The sequence below is a fragment of the Pleurodeles waltl genome, chromosome 1_2 (genome assembly GCF_031143425.1).
Source record: "Pleurodeles waltl isolate 20211129_DDA chromosome 1_2, aPleWal1.hap1.20221129, whole genome shotgun sequence".
NCBI lineage: Eukaryota > Metazoa > Chordata > Amphibia > Caudata > Salamandridae > Pleurodeles > Pleurodeles waltl.
Window position 1 is genome coordinate 573,155,383 of NC_090437.1, and position 20,682 is coordinate 573,176,064.

Below are 20,682 nucleotides of genomic sequence, written 5' to 3' on the forward strand. Positions count from 1 at the left end.
GTCTGCCTCCAGTGTAAGTTCCCTGGGGTCAGAGGACTCACACTCCACATGGTGTTGGCGTAGCTGTGGAAAATAAGGACTAGACATATGCTCTCCAGCAATGACATCACTCAGCCCCTCACATGAATTAACCAAAGTACCCTTCAACCAACCATCCAGGGACTCTGCCTTGAAAAGGCACCTCACATCACCCTCCTGAGACTGGTGAGACAGTACCTGATTGTCCCTGACACTCAACCCACACTCTTCTGGGATGTCTCCACACTCCATAACCAGGACTTCTACATGGGGGGAACCCCTCTCCCTGTCCCTCTCACCTAGAGTCAGTAGAGTGTCCCTCCCACCAGTAGGAATATGACTCCCGGTGCCAGTTCCCCAATCCACCTCAGGGACCCTGTACGTCACTGGAGCTACCTCATACCCCTGAACCTCCTGATGTGTGTCAACTCCCTCCTTCAAGTAGGGCACCACGTCTCTGGGCCTGTGCACTTCTTCAGCAGCACTGGATATAAAATTGTTGCTTCCACCATTCCAGCAGGACTCAGCCCTCATGACTTCCAGCTCCTTCAGTTTGAACTCATGAGCCCAAATCATCTCTTTTATCTCTAAGTCCCTTTCCCACTTGTCAAACTCCCTTTGCATCCTCAAGTTTTCTGACTCCAACCGGCGAGCCCTTTCTGTCTGTCTGTCCTGCAACTCTTTAGGAATCACACCCTTAGAGGACTTACTGCTACCACTCCTGGAGACCCTCCCCCCAGGTGTAACAGGTACCTCTACTACACCACTGTGTAGACTCTGCACTTCCCCATCCATAGCCTCTGTGTGTCCCCAAGCTTCCTAGGATGTCACCCAGGCCCTCAGTGCCTCTTGCAGCTCCCCCTTCCTGGTGGAGCTCTTAACGGGATAGGCAAGACCTTTACAGAACTGTTTCAATTGAGCAACTGAGTACCTCTTCAGTTTCCCTAATTCAAACACAGCACCAGCTGTTGCATCTCCAGATTGAGACATGATGGCAACAAGTGCAAAGTTACAAAGGCAGAAAACAAGATCCCAATGAAGTAAAAAGAACTGGTCAAGGGATCAGCAAAATCATGGAAGTAGAACAAAAAGGAGCCCCATAGAGAAAAAGCAAAATCACAAGACAAGTAGGATGTGGTCACGTAGTGGTCTGAAATCAAAACAGTAGTGTGCACTTCATCACTGTATGTCAAGTACAAATACAAGTCCAATCCCAACCGCTGATCACCAATTTTAGAAATGGGGTCTTTGGTTGGCAGTCAGGTTACCCCCTGTCCAAGCATCTAGTCCTAGTCAGGGTAAAAGAGAATCACCCTCAGCTAACCCATGCTTACCCCCTTCGGAAGGTTTAGGCCGAATTACAGTTAAAACTGCACACACAGACATTGCAGTGGCAGGTCTGAGACATGATTACAGAGCTACTTATGTGGGTGCCACAACCAGTGTTGCAGGCCCACTAGTAGCATTTGATTTACAGGCCCTGGGCACCTCTAGTGCACTGAAAAAGGGACTTACTAGTAAACCAAAAATGCCAATCATCGATAAACCAATTAACCATACAATTTACACGGAGGAGAGCATATGCACTTTAGTACTGGTTAGCAGTGGTAAAGTGCTCAGAGTTCAAAAGCCAACAGCAACAGGTCATAAAAAATAGGAGGCAGGAGGCAAAAAGATTGGCGATGACCTTGCACAAACTCAAAAGTCTAACATGGTGTAAATCAGTTCAATAGTTTTTGAGATATTAAACGAAATCCAAATTTGTATATCTGTGATCACAAAGACTTTGAGAACAATGATGAGCTCGAGCAGGGAAATGCACAGCTCTGACTGGCTGCCAGCACTTCAAACCAGTAAATGTTGGCAGACATTTTGGAACTCTGCTTGAGCGGAGTCCTACAATTTAAAAAAAAAAAAATAGACAAGGGGCCTGGGTAGAGTCACCCTGAACCCTTAGCTATGGTGCTGAGAGTTCCAGGGGGACCCCCACCCAGGGAAAAAATGTGTTTTAAAAAATAATTAAAGTGAAATCCCGATGACTGCAGCAAGGCCCTTTGGCTAACCCCCTATAACCACTCAACCCGGCTCCATGTATGGCCTTTGGCGATGCATTGCGGTTGTTGGCTGCAGGATCTGTCTTTCTGGCTGTGAGAACAGGTGTGAGAGAGTGTCTCTGGGTGTCGGAGTGGGTGTGAAAATGTCTGTCTGGGTGAGAATGGGTTTGAGAGGGTCTATGTTGGTGTGAAAGTGAGTATAAGAGTGTCTGATTGCGCTCCATTAGATGAAAGATGCATTCATTTCCATAAAGGATTTCAGATCGTTTTTCAATATGGAATCACATAGTAAACACACTTGCTTTGCCTTTGCCAAGCCAGGAGTTAGGATCATTTGTCCTTTCCAGAAGTGGAGCTTCAACTGGGGCACCTGGCATGTTTACATTTGTATGTGCTTCCTACTGAGGTTTAATTACAGTGAAATGAGCAACATGGCCAGAACGGAAGCTCATCTGCTCATTTATCCAACAAGAGTCCATAGTTTTGCACCAAATGTCTATCCAACTATAACACTTTCTACTGGTTAGTTGGTAAGTGATACCTCGTTGAGTAAATGTCCTGCATGGGGAGGGGGAGCTGCACAGCCCTCTGGGCCGAACTCGGCCCCAGGCACCCTATACATTGGGGCCTGGCCTTCAATAAATGGAGGAGGGATGCCACGTGTCTCCCCTCCCCTGGCCGATCTCAGCCCCGAGGACACCATCCCCTGAGGCCTGGCCTTATAACATATTTCTTTTTTGGAAGAAGGGGGCCCCCCTACCTTAGCCCATCCTCTGGGGCCTGGTCATCTATCCTGGGTACCCGTCAAGGGACCCAGGACAGATGGACCACGGGGGAAGCAAGCAAGCAAGGACCACGGGGAGCAAGCAAGTGTTCTTTGACAGGTCTTGCTTGCTAATAATCTCTTGCTTGCTGAAGCAGGAGTGTTCGCTCTGAATTGGCAAGAGCTGTCAAAGCTACTGCCAAGTCATAGCAAACAGTTATGTCCCAGGGGTGGGCACCCCGGGATATAACAGGATGTAACAGGAGATGGCCCTGGGGGTGGTGGTCCCCAGGGCCATTATTGGCTCCTCAAGGTGGGCCGCTTGGCCCCCATCCAACATTTATCCTCGCCCGGGGGAGGTGGTGGTTGCCCAGTATTACAGGGGGGATTTGTGGCCCCCTATAATAGTTAAAATTGCCCCGGGGAAGTAATTATTTTACACACTTTGCCCCAGGGTGGTGGTGAAGCCCAGAGCTGTGGAGGGGGAGGGGTGCAAGGCCCCACGCATATTATAAAATATTAGCCCCCGTGAGGTGGCAGTCTAGTACATTTGACTTATTTTGCCCTGGGGAGGTGGGTGTCCCTAGGGCACGAGGGGCCACACACAACGTACACTATTGAAATGAACCCCGGGTGAGGCGATGGTCCCTGGGTCATAAATAAGCCCGGGAGGGGGACCCAATGTGCCCCCCTTCTTATTTTTTATATGTCCTGGGACCTAGCCCACCTAGGAGCTTTCTAAAAACTAGTGTGGGAGACTGAACTTGTTTTTTTTTTTTTTATTTGTGCTGCAAATTGATGAGGTTATCGCAAATTTGCAGCAATTTTTTTTTTTTAAATGACTTTTTTGCCCTAGTGGGATCCTTCAGGACCCCCAGCTCTAGAGCTAAAGGGTCAGGGTATCCCTACCCTGGCTCCTTTTCTATTTTTTCACTGTTTTTTTGTGACTTAGCTGAAGTCGAGTCTCAAGATGGGTGCCAACAGTTCCTGGTTGAAGTGTTGGCTGCCAATCAGAGCTCTGCAGATCTCTGCATGTGCTCTTATTATTCATGAAGTTGCCAAATGGATCTGCGGCCCTAGATATAGAAATTTGGTTTTCCTTTAATTTCTCTTGAACTTCTGAACAGATTTACACCAAGTAACAAAAAGAGTAATCTGTATACTGAAAGCTACCTTTCTGCCAAATTTGGTGAAATTCCGTCCTGTGGTTCGTGCTGTAATCATGTTCAAAGCTCCTTTTAAAGTGAACATGGGAAACACATAGTTATAGTAATTAGGCTTACATTTTAAACGTTTGAAACCATAGAAATTCACCAGTTAGAGTTACCTCCAGTAGCTATACCTCATGCCATAAGGTACTCGAGCTTAACTATAACGTACCTTTGTTTTTTAACTGAATTTCTATGTTTTTTTAAAATTCTATTTCCTAACTATAACTTCTCTGTAACCTTTGTTTTTTTCCTGTGAATTTCTATATTTTTTTAATGTATACTAATTTTCATTAATATACGTTAATCCATCCACCGCCACGCATGGCGTTCAGCCATGCACAGCTGCTGTTGGCCACAGGGCCTGCCTTTGGCCAGGTCCTGAGGCCAACCTACCACAGGGCCTAAGGCCAACCCCCTAAAAGCACCTAACCTTGCACCATGAACAGCCTTCACCCATGCACAGCAGGGGTTGCTGCAAGGTCTAGCCTGAAGCCAGTCCCTGCGTCCAAACCCCCTAACCACCCAACCCTTCCCTGCCCACAGCCCTATGGCTGTGCGCAGAGGTAGTTGGCTGCAGCCTATCTCTCTGGCGTGAGAATAGGTGTAAGAGGGTGTATATGGGGTGAGAGTGGCTGTGAGAGTCTCTGTCTGGGTGTGAGAGTGCACGCATCATTATCTTAGTGGGTGCGTCAGTGTCTGTGCAGGTTTGTGTCTGGCTGCATGAGGGTGTCAGTGGGTCTGTCAGTGGCTGTGTGAGAGTCTGAGTGGGTCTCTGAGTGGGTGGGTGAGGGTCTGACTGGGGCTCTGAATGAGTGTATGAGGGTCTGAGTGGGTCTGTGAGTGGGTGCATGAGACTCTGAGTGAGTCTGTGAGTGGGTGCATAAGTGTCAGAGTGGGTGTGTGAGTGGGAGAAACTGATTGAAAAAGAGACAGAGAGAGAGAGAAAGAAAGTGAGAGGGAGATATATACAGAGTTGTTTAGGCTTTGATGTGTGATATACTTAGAATGAGACATTTCTGTACAATCAAAATAATAAAACGTATCTGTCATTTTTGAAAATTAAAATAACTTGCATTAAAAAAAGGGAAGCGAGTCCGGCTGGACTTGAACCTCGAATAATCATTGTGAATGTCTGTGACCTCAAGGGCTCCCCCGCAGTCCCTACATATTTTTTTGTATTGTTTTTATTATTTAGCACAATGCCCTTTACGGGCTACCTGGCACTGTGGGGTAAGCCTCAAGGCTTATCTCGCGGTGCCATTGCTTCAGCAAGCAAGAAGCTGCTTTTAAGAGCAGCTCCCTGCATGCTGGAGAAAAACTTTCATCTCTGTTCCCTCCGTGAGAGCAATGAACAGATGGAGAACTGATATAGTAGTGCCATGGGGAGGGTCGTCCATAAATGATCTTTGACTTCCTTGGAGAACTTGAAGCCGGAAGTGATCACTTTGACCCATACATTCACCCCAAGTGCATATATTTAGCTGTTTACTGTATGGGGAGTATTATAAATTGGGTTTCTGGTTGACAGAGATATGCACCCTGTCCAAGCAGGAAGCACAATCCTAGTCAGGTAAGTCAGATACACACCATAAATTAACCTGTGCTAACCCTCTGGTAGCTTGGCACCGAGCAGTCAGACTAAACTTAGGAGGCAATGTGTGAGGTATTTGTGCAAAACTTTAAACCGTAAAATGCCACACAAGAAGAAACCACACATGGTTAGGTAAATAGATCTTAATTTACTGAACAAGATAAGACCAAAATGGCAAAAATCCAATAGATAGAAGTTGAGATATACATTTTTAAAGAATAAACTTAGCTGTAGTGCTTAGAAACATGAAGCGCTAACCGGGCCTATCTGGATGCGCTAGATCGGGTCACTTCCGAAAAGTTAGGCCAACCATTATGGAGTGTGGGTGGGTCGCATACAGGGACCTGCCTGGGCCTGCTAAAAACAGTACCTTGCTTTGGAGTTGCTTCAAGGTCAAGGACAAGATGCGAGGAGCAATGGAGGCAAAGCATTGGTGCCTATTCTGCAGATGTAGGCGATGCATTGGCTCTGAGCTGCACAAAGTCGCAGATGCGTCAAAAATGGCTGTGATGTGTCAAGCAGTAGGCAATGCGGTGCTCCCGATCGTCGCTGCAGCGATGATGCTCCAGCACCAATGGTGATGTACTGTCCTCTTTCCTCGCGGTAGCAGCAATGCGTTGAGGGAAATGCACTGGTTCCAATCTGCGCAACCGCATCAAATGTGCATGTTCTGGCAGTTGCCTCACTTTCTACTCACTTCCAAGGACTGGATTGGCACCACTTGGCAGGCCAAGACTTGCAGAAAACAAAGTCCAGGTGCAATTGCAGGATGAAGAGAAGTCTTTCATATCCCTGAGACTTCATAAAAACAGAAGGCAAGGCAGCATACCCTTGGAGTCACTTCAGTTCTGGGTTTGGAGAGAATCAAATCCAGTCCTTCTCACTACCAGACAAAGAGGGCAGCAGGCAGTAAGTAAGCACAGCAGAGCAGGGGTCCAGCAGTGTCCAGCAGAGTGACAATCCTTAAAGCAGCACAGGCCAGGCCATCAGCCACAGCTAAGCTCCCTTTGAGTATAGTTGTCTGGAGGGAATGCGGGAGAGACCAGCTGTCACCCACCCAGATGTGTATTCAGAGACAGGCACTAGATGGTTAAAGTAAGACAATGCTAACTTTTTTAAACTGCCATTCTCAGAATTACAATTTAAAATCTGACTTCGCCATAAGATGTGATTTTAAATTGTGATCCCAGAGACACCAAACTTGGGGGTCCCATCTTTTCCCAATGGGAAAGTACATGAATAAAAAGTAATAAGGTAATCACAATGTTATCCTATGGGAAAAATATGCCTTGCAGTAGTGAAAAATGAATTTAAGAGTTTTTCACTACTAGGACATGTAAAACTTAAAGTGACATATCCTACTTTTTAAATACATTGCACCTTGTCCACTCCTAGACACCCTGTCTAGAAGTGACATATGTATTAAAAAGGAAGGTTTGAGCCTGGCAAAGGCTTTGTTTTGCCAGGTCAACAAGGCAGTTTAAAACTGGGCACAAAGGCTCTGCAATGGCAGGCCTGAGACCTTGTTGAAAGGCTACTGAAATGAGTGTCACAATCAGCAGTGCAGGCCCATCAATAGTGTTTAATTTCCAGGCTCTGGGAACAGGTAGTATACTTTACTAGGGACTTATAAGTAAAACAAATGTACCATTTGTAGATAAGCCAATGTTATCAGGTTTTAAGCAGAGAGAAAATGCACTATAGCACTGGCTAGCTGTTGTAACGTTCCCAGAAGGGAAGGAAAAGGCAAAAAGTCTGGGGATGACCCTGCAGAAAGGGCCATTTCCAACAGGGAGATTATTCAGGCCTGGACTGTCACAGTTAATAACAGTGTGCACCTCTCTGCCTTCCAGGACGTAAACACAGGTCATGCCAGATTCTTATATTAAGGGGCGTGTTTGAGTGCACCTAGTGCCACCTTAGCACCACCAAAGCATCATTTCTTTTACTGCAAGGCGGAGCTTAATTGGCTTTTTCCCCATGACATATTTACAAAGAGGCGCAATGCATGCATTCCGCCACTTTGTAATCCCTTGCACCACATTATGAATGCGCCAGACATAATGTATGCAACGGGGGTGTTCCAGCACCAGGTGGCCCACAAAAATGGCACAGTGTAATCTAACAGATTTCAGTTTGCATTTTTGGCATCATTTTTAACTCTTGCAGGCATTAAATTGACGTTTTCATAGAAACCTATGGGCCCCCTTGCACTTTTTTACACTAGCATCAAAATTGTTGACTATAGTGTAGCAAAGCACAATAGTGTAAAAAGTGTTGACGCTATTGGGCTAATGACCACCATGATGCGCCGTATTCTAAATACGGCACAACCATGGTGGCGTTTGGTGTTGTTAGCTGCCGGTAGGGGGGGCGCAGAAAAAGTGGCTCATCAGCTCTGATGCGCCAATTTTTCTTAAATATGGGCCTAGGTAGGTTCATGTTGTTTTTCCAAGCAGTGCATCTGTTTGGCAGCGAGTGATCTATAGACCACAGAGCACATGACAAGGCTTCCAGTGGGGAGGACACACAAGCGAGCAGACCCCTCGCAGAGACAGAATCAGAAGAATACGGTGAATTACGTTTCTACAATCCACCTGCTACGACTGTCGCATGTGGAAACCCACTGTTTCACCACACGGGCAGGATTATTCTTCAAAAGGCCAAGACCCCGCGGGTAGACAGCAGCGGAAGAACAAAGGCTGGTGGGGGCCAGGCCGCCATCCACAGCGAGGCTTATGAATAAGAAATGCGCTCGCGCTGAGGTGACAGCGCACGGTCGCCACCTCCCTCTCAGGTCAAGTGGCTGTAAACGGAGGGGCGCAGAGTCAGCCCCCGGCTCTTCCTGCTTCTGCATGATGGAGAAGAAGAGCTCTTTGACAGTGACATTTCTGGGGCTGGATGTTTCCAGCAGTGATTTGTTGAAAGTGAATCAATCGACTGCGGCACTCGGCTGAGCCTGCAGGTTTTGCTTGCGCAGAAAGCCTTGTTACGAGGGAGAGAAATAGGACATAGATCATCATCTCTATCTGCTGCCGAAGGCTCAATTCGGTCATGTTGTGTTTGTGCTGAGATTAGCGCTGACCGACTGTGGCCATTTGATCTATGCTCGTCCGAGTGAACTGCCCGGGCAGAGCAAACAGTGACAGGAAAAAGGTATACGGGAGCGTAGTAAATCTAGCCACGTGTACAGGAATTCGATTTTAAGAGCAACTATACAATGACAGAGGGACTACTGCGGAAGTGAGGTAGGGATTTGTGTACCTAGCTTCGAAACAGGTCCTATGTGCAATAAGACACAGTAGACTAGATTACAAAAAAAAAATGAAAAAAAAATGAACCTGATGCAAAAATGTGGAATGTGTTGCACCGTGGCGAGAAATGGAAGAAACGGAATGTACTCTCTTTTTGTTCTTGTTATGTAGTAAGAAATTGAACAAATATAGTTCTCCCTGTATTTAAAACGGGCAAAATCATCTTTCTCAGTTTCTTCATGAAGTGCGCATAAACAGTAAAATCGGTTCACTTTTTAAGCAAACCATTAATTGATTAGTTTTTTATATGCAAAAACACTTCAAAAATATGAATGTAACATAGATTGGACCACATCCAGTTTGTTGTATTCCCTATCATGAAAGAAAGAAACATTAAAGAAACAGTAAGAAAGAGCATTTTCTCTTGTTTACTTCCACAGGTGCAAAGTTTATGTGATATGGCCTAGTATTTTAAATCAACCGAGATAAAAATCCTAAGGATGAATGGAGTCAGCATACAGATAAAATAAATAGCGGAATGAAAAGATGGAATTACTGGGCAGACATTCCAAAATACATCCCACACAATACACTGTCTGCTGTGGGATATCACATTATAGCATACAATGCCTCACATTTTCTGTTGTTTCTGTATAGATAGAAAAAACAGTTCTGTGCCAGCAGTGCTTAATTTGCGCTAGTGATTGCAGGTAGAGGGCACTGGTGTCTCAGGACCGGAACTTATTTTTCAATAGCATAACTTGACTCAAGGCAAGAGAGAGAAAGGCAGAAAGGAGAAACAGAAGGAGGATGGAAAAGGCAGGACAACAGAGGCAAAGACAGCAAGCACTGGCAGTGTCAATAGGTCTGGCTGATTCCTGTAAGTGCCTCATCTTTCACTGGTGAAGTAGGGCACTCAGTAAGTCATAATACATGCATTCTGTCACTCATTCATGGCTCATGCATTAAATCATCCACCCACTAACTCATTCTTGCATTCACCCACTCATCCTTCCACAGGAACGCAAAGCCAAAAAGTACAAGGAAGATAAATTAGAAAAAGAAAAGTTGAAAAAGAAAACATGCCACCACTTACAGTTGAATATGCTTGAGATACAAAACAAATGCATAGCAGAGGGTGAGCACCTTGCAATGATAATGAACATAGTGTTTCGTTATTTTAAAGCGCAAAAATAGCTCTCCTATTTAGTAGCAACTTGTTAGCCATCTTAGAATGGTAAGAACAAGGATATGCTGTGCATAATGCCACTACAAGATGGCAGGTCAATAAACAGCAAAATGGGTGGTCATTTTTGAATGCTAAAGTGTTTAGAGTTTCACTGTTAGATTGATCCAAGGTGGCCAAAATAATGCTTTTGAACATGATGGCAATCTTTGAGTTGCAAAACAGTCATACACTGTACAGCCCCATTCCCAGATTGCAATTAAGTTTAACAGTAGTGGCTGTGCCAGGTGCAGCATGCAGCAAATGAAATGAGCAGCATGTGAGTAGCCTGATAGGAGGTCTGAGGAGCTACAAGACACTCTAGAAAAAAATGCACCAAAAAATATAAAAGGGGACCCATAGAAAAATAGGAAAGTTATGGACTGGCCACTAGCCCAGATAATGAAGGGTACTCATTTTCAGGCATATGTGCAAATGTGATTGGGCAAAATTCCAATAATCACAGAGCAATAGAGCCGGTGGTAGGAATGGGCTGGCCCATTGCCTAACTTATCTGGAGATATAAAGCTTGGTGGGTAAACAACTGGCATGAATACCCGATGATCATAGTTGTGATGTAAGCTTGGGCATTTTACATTACAACTCAGTTTAGTTTAGTGCTGTCCCGATAGGCTATTACAACCTGCCATCGCAGCCTGAATTCAGTAATATAGTTTCAACCTTTCCCCACATACCATTTTGTTTGGTGTGGTAAAGCATGGTAAAAAGAACAGAAAAAATCCCTCTGACCACTCAAATCAACTACCACAACAGCCTGGAAAGGATTCTGCTCATGTGCCATAATGGACGGCTGAGAGGAGGAGATAAGTTGGTGCATGCAATCTTCGGCGTGGCTCCTGTAGTTGCCAGAAAGTTTGTGAATATGTACCAAGTGCATACATAAGAGCACACCCGATTAAGGAGGGAGACGCCCGATTATGAACCAAAAAAATGTCTTTATTTTGGCAGTCTCCTGCTTGAAATTGCCTCTGCTTAAGTTAAAGAGGGAAATACATCCTGATTATTTTGTTTAAATCTCACACTTTCATCTTCTGAAATATTTGTATGTATCCAAGTAAGAGTGGCAATGAGGTTAACTTCAGACAACAGAAAAACTTCTCTGAGACCACCAACTTATTTTACAAGGATCACAGTGCTGCCATCAGATGATAATGAATTTCCATTTCTTCCGAAGTCTGTTGCATTACCTTTAATAAAGGTACACAAATATTCCATAACAGTAATACAAACTTACGTAAGTGCTTCAGAGTAATTATAGTGCGGCGAGACTCCCAGAAACCTTTGCACTTCATCCATGACAGTAACTGGGTCGGTTCTCAGCTGCTGCCCGTCAACAATAAGCAACTGTGGGTCAAAAAGACAACACCATCTGAGTGTATGGGAGAACGAATGGTGTAGAAGACAATTTGTTTGTGCCCAGTACCTTTGGAGCAAACAAATGCAAACATTCGTTGTAATAAAGGAAGCACGGGTTTACATTGTGGTAGTGATGTTCACACCTTTTACCAACATGAACAATAAAAGCTAAACAACCATCTAAATCTGATGATAACCCCATTCATGAAGAGAAACACCCAATACCTCTCTGACTAGGATCATTTGTAATGGAGTTTGCCTTTTTTCTCTCAAAAGAGCAATAGCAACATTCTTCTGATTGTATAACACTTTCATGGTTACAATACAATCTCTGTATTTTTGTTCTTTGAAAATGCAGATAGATTTTTATTGTCTCGTTTTATATTGAAGTTCCGCAATAACAAGCATTATCTCACTGAGTAGCTAAAACTTTATTTGTTTATCCTTAATGAGACTTGGTTTTCTGCAGGATCAGTTTGTCTCTTAGTCTCCAGCTCCCGAAAGGTTATTTGATCATTTACATTGATTGATCATGTTAAGTATGTGGAAACACCTACAATAGGTTTAAATTTACCCAGCAAATAAATGTTGTAGGTCTTCTCAGTTTACATCTTTAGATCTTTTTTTCCTATTACTGGCAAGTAATGATTTTTTCCCTACATTACTGCCCTCTAGGTAGCACTCTGCATTTCTTTGAACCAGTAATTGAATTTAAGAGCAAATTAGATAGCTGGGTTTTAAACCTGTATAGCTTAATTTGACCATGCTGTCTGATATAAATATTGATTCTTTCAAAGAATTTGGAAGAGTATGTGGTGTAGGGGCCTGAGCTGCTGACCTCTGAGCTGGGGGAACCGGGCTTTACTGATCCTGGATTGTTATTATTATTTGTACATTTGCATTCTCGCTCTCAATCATGCCTTGCCCCACCCGACATAAATGTTCAAGTACTTGATATGATTCTCTCTGTTAATCAATTTCTTTCCTATGACCAACTGTTTTTCATAAAATGGTCGAACTATAATTTCATTGCCTTGTACTCCCCTTCAGTTTTATGTTTCTCAAATCTGAGGGGATAATTTTAAAGTGTATTAATGTTTCTTTATCAACTACAGGTCAACCAGTTCCATGAAAATCTGTGGGAATCAAACCTCCGCCACTGTAATCCTTGCCACATTGCCAGCGTGGCAGCATGTGCATCTGAATGTATCTGGAGATATTTTCCCTTCACTGCCAGTTTAGTTGTTTTTGGAATAGTCATCTTTCCTATAAGAAAAGTATAGCTGACTCTAAATATGCAAACCATTTTCAATGGGAAGAAATGCTGGGACCTCAGGATAGCGGTAGAGCGAAGTGCATTGCTGGAAGAATTTCTGCTTGTCACCTTTATAAACAATCAGCATCAGGCCTCACTTCCCACTGATATAAAGTGACTAATGCATGAACATAAAGAAAATACTGGCCCATCCTCTGTTGTGTTTTGTTTCATTTTTGTCTAGTGCACATACTATACATATGTACATTGTGAAATCCATAAGGGTGTAATAAACAATTAGCTCAAGATATTTGTACAATTCACATTTCCAGAATTCAACACATTCATTATTCAGAAAAAATATATACAACAGACTTCAATAGTTTTATGGATCTAAGCAAAAATCCAAACCTGTGCTAAGTGAGAAAAGTGAATGCTGGCTCATATGGGAAAATAATTGTGAATGGTTATCATTATAGGCGTAACAGGAGAGGTTTTGGGGGTTAATAGTCATGTGACTATATATTCTGAGTAGTATTGTGAATGACTGCTGTAATATAAGACTCCAGTAGGCAACATGCCACATCTGTCCGTTTGTGATACTATAATCACCTGGAGACTATGTGTAATTGTCCCAGTTAGCAATTGCCGATGTCTGAATGCACATATATTTTGAATGCCTAAAAACAATGTTTCAAAAAACCTGTATGAAGCAGCTTAACAAGTGCTTAGTGTATAATACTTGGATTGTAAATATTTCCCACTCAGTGTGTCCTCATGTTCTCTCTTGTAAACAAAAATGTGTCTTGGCTATACAGAGCATGCCTGTTTGAGTATTCATTGACACATCATCCTGTGAAGACTTGCTTATTAAACAGTACATGTACATAACTGAAAACCAAGATATATTATAGTCCCACAATATCACAAGTGACTCTAGATATATAATTATATACTGGGTCTGCTATTAAAAGTTAAACATCTAAATCATTTTAGGTCACTGAAAGCTGGACCAGCCCTGTGATGGCTCTTATTTTTGTACAGGGTATTGTAGACTATGCAGGTGTTAGAAAAGGGCCCCCTGGTTTGCAGAGGTATATGCTCTTGTCCAAACAGGAACCACAATCCTAGTCAGGGTAAGTCACAACACAACCCAAATTATCCTGTGCCCACCCTCTAGTAGCATGGCACTGAGTAGTCAGGCTTAACTTAGAAGGGAATGTATAAAGTATTTGTGCAATAAATCATACAGTAGTACAGTGAAAACACCACAAAAATACACCACACATGTTTAGAAAAATAGATAATAGTTATTTGAATAAAATAAGATCAAAACGCCAAAGATTCAATAAGCACAAGTTGAAATATCACTTTTAAAAGGTTTCAAAGAGTCTCAATCCTTAGAAATAAACAGTTTCTTTGCTTCACACATTACTTGCGATGCGTCAAGAGTAACAACGCACTGAGACCGCAGAGAAGGAGATGCATTAGAATAATAAGGTGTTGCATCAGATTTTGTGGTGCAGCACAGATGACGCGTCATTTCTTTCCATGCTGCAAGGGGTTGCGTCGTTTTGGTTACTCAGTGCAATGTGGGGATATTTTGACATCCAGGGATGATGCGTTGAAAATCCTTGACATACTGGAAGAAGTAGCAGGTGCTGCGTCGATCCGGTAGGCGATAGGTTGAATTTTGTGTTGCAGGGCAGACGTTGCATCGAATTTTCAGTCTGGAAGTCGGTGCTGTGTCATTCCGGTCGGTGAAGCGGTGATTTCTCAGCCGTGATGCAGGCTTTGCATCAATTTCTGCACGGCGTTGCGTCAATTTTTGAGGGTTTTCTTGAAGAGGTGAAACAGGAGGCAGGCTCAACCCAACCCCTTGGAGAGCACTTCAGGAGGAAGGCAGAGTCCTTCCAGCAGAGTCAGAGGCCAACAGGGCAACAAGCAGAGCAACAAGCAGGGCAGAGCAGACAGTGAACATTGTGATGGTGCTGGGCAACGGGGCCCCTGCACTGTCCATGCCAAGTGCACAGGCATAATGTAGAGCAAAGGGTTACAAAGTGGTGCAATGCATGCATAGCGCCACTTTGTAAATATGGCGCTGTGTTTTTGGCCACCTAATGCCACTTTCGCATAAAAAATGACGCTAATGTGTAATTAGGATAGCGCCAGGGACTCTTAAATCAGCCCCTACATTTTTTTTTGAAAGACTGTTTTTTTTGCAACTTCATGTCTAATTAACTGCTCCTTTAACACTATTTGAAGAGTTTAATCACACTAAAGTTAAAAAGTAACACAGAATTCATATCCATGTTGGGTTGTTGAATGTTTTCCATGGTTTCATAAATAATCTTTAAATTTTTCCCTTCAGAAATCAAAAGTTGTATTTTGCCCCCTAACACTGTCATTAAACCGTGGGCACTTGCATGAGCTATATGAGCATAGGAGGAAATTAATCACACAGAGAAGACAAATTCCTATATCTGATATACAGAGTCTGTCACTGGTTGTTGAGCTTTGAACGTTTTCTTATATAACACCTTGTTTGAAGGGCAGTCATTTCTGTTTTGTACAGGTGAGATACTCACAGAACACAGTTTCTACCCTTCACAGTCATAAATGCCTAGTTGCATGCACAAATTCATTAAAAAAAAGGAAAATGTAAGATTGCAGTGAAGGAATCCTTGACCACACATGTACAGACCGCACATAAATCATATTTTATGCATGTGCAATAATGCAGTTTTATAATGAATATCTTGATTTGCAGATGTATTTCAGAGTATCATAGTACTTCAGAAACATAAAGAATAGCCTTTGTAGATCACATGCAAGACGGGATAACACAACAATCCACATATGATACAAACACAGAAGTAGGGGGGTCTAGTGGACCTTTCGCTGCCATAATATACCACTTTGAATTAGTTCTGATTTTCAACAGATTATTAAAAAAATACATTTTGTTTCTCGTTACCTGCCCAGGAGGGAAATATGTTAGCCATCGTTCTATGTGAGTAGCATACCAGCCGGGCACTAGGCACCTCTTCTGTAGGCTTCTTAACTCTGAGGAGGCATGATGGCCGGCTGTTATCACTTCGTAGAAAGTGAACTTGAGAGCAGCAGGGTCCTCATGCGATCGCTGGTGCTGCAAGAAAAGGAGAGGTGTTCTGTTGCTTTTTCCAGCATGGAAATTAAGATACACACGTATAAGCATAAACTCCAATTGTGTATTTTGGAATCTCTAAATTGCAAGCGCTATAGAGGGCCAGGAAATCTGTTAATATTGAGAGAGAGAACATTTTATTAATATAGTAGTGGCATAGAAGTTAGCAAATAGTGACTAACTAACTTACATCTAAGAAGCCTAACAGAGAAAATAACACAGAAATGTAAAATGTGCATGTTTGAATTTTGGTGGACCATGTGGGTGCCATTCCTATTTTCACATCATGTTTTAACATGAAAGAAATTTTGCATTTATATTAAATTAAGTACTAATATGATTTAATGCTGAGAGTACTTGTTAGATAAATATTAAAATGAAAGTCTTAAATGAATATGAATTAATCATGCTTGTATTGAAATACATGGATTTTTTTGATGTGAGTTACATGTGTGCAGAAAAATAAATGCACATTTAAAATTGCCCTAACGTGTCATAAATAATGTTTGCAATTAAATAATTTGCCTTGCTTACTTGATTTAAATTGTAACACGCGCAATAGGTTTAATATATTAATTGTATTAATGTGAATTAAGGCTTTCTTAGCTTGACTAGGCCTGAAAGATTTATTTTGCAGCAGTAAAGAAAAATTATTTGCTTATTCTGTATTCTTTGACATGAATTCTTACCCTAGGTTGCTGATGTGATATTGAATGTCCTATTGTACTGAAGGCGAAGAACATGTTTCAGAATGAATTGTCTAACAGTATTTGTTCTAGCTGTTGAACAAGACAGGAAACTCATAATTCCTGTGTGAAGGATGTTTAGTACATTTTGGGGGTCATTCCGACCCAGGTGGTCAAGGACCGCCGGGGCCGGGGTCGGCGGGAGCACCGCCAACAGGCTGGCGGTGCCCCGCAGGGCATTCTGACCGCGGCGGTTTGGCCGCGGTCAGAACAGGAAAACCGGCGGTTTTCCGCTGCCCTCAGGAATCCTCCATGGCGGCGCAGCTTGCTGCGCCGCCATGGGGATTCCAACACCCCATACCGTCATCCTGTTCCTGGCGGTTCGCCCGCCAGGAACAGGATGGCGGTATGGGGTGTCGTGGGGCCCCCGTAAGAGGGCCCCACAGAGAATTTCAGTGTCTGCTTAGCAGACACTGAAATTCGCGATGGGTGCAACTGCACCCGTCGCACCTTCCCACTCCGCCGCCTCCATTCGGAGCCGGCTTCCTCGTGGGAAGGGGTTTCCCGGTGGGCTGGCGGGCGGCCTTCTGACGGCCGCCCGCCAGCCCAGCGGGAAACACAGAATCACTGCGGCGGTCTTCAGACCGCGGAGCGGTGTTCTGTTGGGGGAACTCTGGCGGGCGGCCTCCGCCGCCCGCCAGAGTTAGAATGACCCCCTTTGTGTATTGTGAGAAAGAAATCTGGAGTAACAAACAACTAGAAATTGTAATATTTTGTCGGAACTGTGTGAAATCATTGAAATGGCAATGCACTTTTGCTGAGAAATTCCGGAATAGTTGCAAACTTGATGGTGTTACCAGCAACCACTGGACGTTGAATCTTGTGCGTAAAATGAGCCCACCTGAAGGACCAATCAAAGGTTTGTGGAAATTTCTAATTAGTGAGGAACTTTGAAACTTGAAGGGAGTTCAAGAGTTAGTCTGATGATGCCTAGCTGCTTTGTGCTACTTTTGAATCCCTCTACCCCTTAGCCATCTTTTGAAGAATAAAGTCATACTTTGTAATTGCCCTACTCCTTATGCTGTTCTGTACTAATATGCCCAATTAATTCTAAACTGCTACCTTGTCCTTTGTGCAGCCCATGTTCTGCACAGTCCTGATGCTGCTGTCTACTGATGTCAGAGGAAAGTGAACGCTCTATCTGATGAAGTATTCCTGACTGCTGTCTCATGAGGAGAGGTATAACTAAATGTGGTTTTCTGTTTCTCTTTTCAGCTTAGATTATTACACAAGCATATTTTGTATAGAGAATAGCCCTAACTAGATGTTTTTTCCAATTATTATGGTCTCTTTGTTTGCTTTTGTCTGCATGTGTTAGTCCATTCCCACACATGCAAGTCTGAATTCGAGTTAGTGACAGGAACGACCCAGCCCTGAAATCTGAATGTTATTGATTGTATTTTGATGATTTGCTGATGTCACCAACATTTGCTTTAAAATCTGATACTAATGCGCATTTTGTGGTTTTGCTAATTTATATTACTCTTTTGGAGTGTTTAGCAGTGCTGATGTTTAGTAGGTTGAATCTCGTTAGACGTTTTGGTCAGCCTATGGTTTTTATGTATGTTTATAACTTTGTTTTGCGCACCATATACGTGACATTGATTTTGGGATTGTAATAAAGCTTTGAAATGTTATTTAGTTTGAAGTTTGATTTAGTGTTAAATTGTTCATGGTATCCAGAGTTGTTGACGGTTTTATGTTGTTGATTTGGGATTGAATGAATCTAACTACTACATTCTTCACCAAGTCCAAATATATGGTCGACATCTATTGGTGACAATAGGGTTGTGTCTCGCCAGAGTGCTTGCGGTTTCTGAACCCAAGGTGGGTAGAAGACCTCCGTGAGAGTGTTAACAACATCAAAGATGGTGGACAAGATGAGAAGAAACCCAGCAGTTAGTTATATTTGATTTATTATTGATTGAAAATATACTTGTTAACTCAGTTATTGATTCTTGGTCCTCATTGTGAATCTAAATGGGCTTCACTGAAATCTAATTTTTTTTAAATTGTTGATGCAATTGATGCCTCAGTCAACCAAAAGAGATCTATCAGAGGATAGAAATTAAATCATGCTCGTTTGTGCGCCCAATATCCTCTGTCACCTGTGATAGGGCAGATGGAATATCTGACATTTGTGATGGAGTAATTGTCTGCCAAACTCTAAATCAGGCCTTAAGTATGTAAACACACAACAATATTGTGAAATCAGGTTGCTTCATGTTTTGCTGTGGTGCAAAACATTAGTTTGGAGCAAATTACTTTTGCTCCACTTATGATCAAACAGAGTTAAAATAGTGAAAACAAATTAAGCTTGTTTTTTTAAAAAGCACAAAATATCTGAACTGCAGTTCCTGTCAAATCACAAGTATTAGTGTTGGCCCACAGTACTCGCTCTTCAACATATCAAAATGGACTTTATACAAATGATGCTAGAGTAAGGAGAGTTTGATTGCTGAGTGCGTCACTAATAGAGGTATAGTGCAACCAGCTAATAAAACAGAGGTGATGAGAAACACGTGACAAATGTGAAAGAAAAATGATAAATGGAACATAGAAAGAAATAGATTTACTTAGTCCAATGAAAGTGAATGGGAGTAACTGTTAACATCAGTTCCTATGGAACTTAAAGGACTCCAGCTGGAAAAGGTAAACAAGTAAGTAACAATAACAAAGTGCATCTAACGGACTTCCCAATTAGACCTTGGCCAAAAGTATTCCCTCTCGAGTGCACATGTTAATCCTGAACAAAGTCACCTTTACAGTTAGTGTCTGATTACAAGCTCTGTGCAGATATTTCAGGTGTCTGGAATTTCCAACACAGGTTGATATCTCAGCACAGAATTCTTACAATTACGAATTAAATACACGGAATGGAGAACAACTGTCCCTACCTGCTTTTTCCCGCCAAAATTCTGCATGGAATTTCTTATGATTTCATGAGGTTTATTGCAAATATTTCCCACTGCTGGAAGCACATGGCAAATGTCTGCAAGGGAAGGGGAAGTGTCCCGAAAGTTCAGCAGGGTTTGGCGAATAACGAGATGGACGAGATGATGAAGCAGATTTTGAAAGCAATTATACCACCTAGAATTTCTGGCTGGTAAAATCAGGTCCAGTGTTTCTGTACCTGGGAAATCCTGGTGCAGACACTGGAGATAACTTATACTTACGTGAAATAAACCTCCACACAGGAATTTTACTCAGCACAATGTGTACTCATGGCCTTAGTTTCTAAGTAACCCACAGAGTGGGCCCCAAGATTTCATCCAATATGGGCTCAACAAAGTAAGATAGCCTAGCTAGTTTCTCACTTCGAGGAAGAGGAACCAGGCAGGAAAATCTGTGGGTGGTACAAAGTGCATTTCAAGGGTAAATACTGGATGCAACAGCTTTGATGGTTTAGCTACTTTTTCTTGCTTGCTTTTCATTTTGTGCGAATTGGTTCGCTTCAGTCTCACTAACTGTCATGACCTGCAGACTGAGGTTGTGTAGGGCCTATGATCTTGAATGGGCTGGTGAGGAAATGGCAGTCAACAGTTTTTCCAACTATGATTGCTGCACATCAGGCAGGGATCTTCAGTTAAAGTCTCTCACTTGTCCAATACACAGCCATGCAGACGCTTTCAAGAGTGTTCATAGCAGTTCCAACTCTATTGTCCTTGGGAATCTGCAGCTAACAGGTCACACACGCACCCAAGAACCTCATGACTTAAACCACAGAGAGCAGACAAAGCATCAGGCACAACGCCCCAATGGTTAGTGCTGTATTAGGTAGTTAGCTGCTTCATCCCTCTAAGAAATTCTGAGTCCAAGATGGACACTGGCACAAAGAACACACATTCTCTTTTTTTCTCCAGGAAAATCTTTAAGATCTAGAAATGCCACAACACTAGGCCATTGTAGTGAAAACGAAGGGGTATATTTATTAGCACCTTGCGCCACCATTGCATCACTTTTTGTGACGCAACTGCGGTGCAAACCAGTAACTCAGATTTATGGGGCTACACAAAGCCACG

The 20,682-nt window shown here is 42.9% G+C and overlaps 1 protein-coding gene across 1 annotated transcript in view; it reads right to left on the minus strand.

The window, feature by feature from the left end:
- Positions 1–20,682, minus strand: part of LOC138301701 (bifunctional heparan sulfate N-deacetylase/N-sulfotransferase 3) — a 546,324-nt gene that overhangs the window by 71,124 nt on the left and 454,518 nt on the right. Inside the window, exons 11-12 of the mRNA XM_069242218.1 lie at positions 15,726–15,896; positions 11,372–11,481 (exon numbers count right to left, since the gene is read on the minus strand). Coding sequence (XP_069098319.1) covers positions 11,372–11,481; positions 15,726–15,896 — 281 coding nt within the window. The remainder of the gene's footprint in view (positions 1–11,371; positions 11,482–15,725; positions 15,897–20,682) is intronic.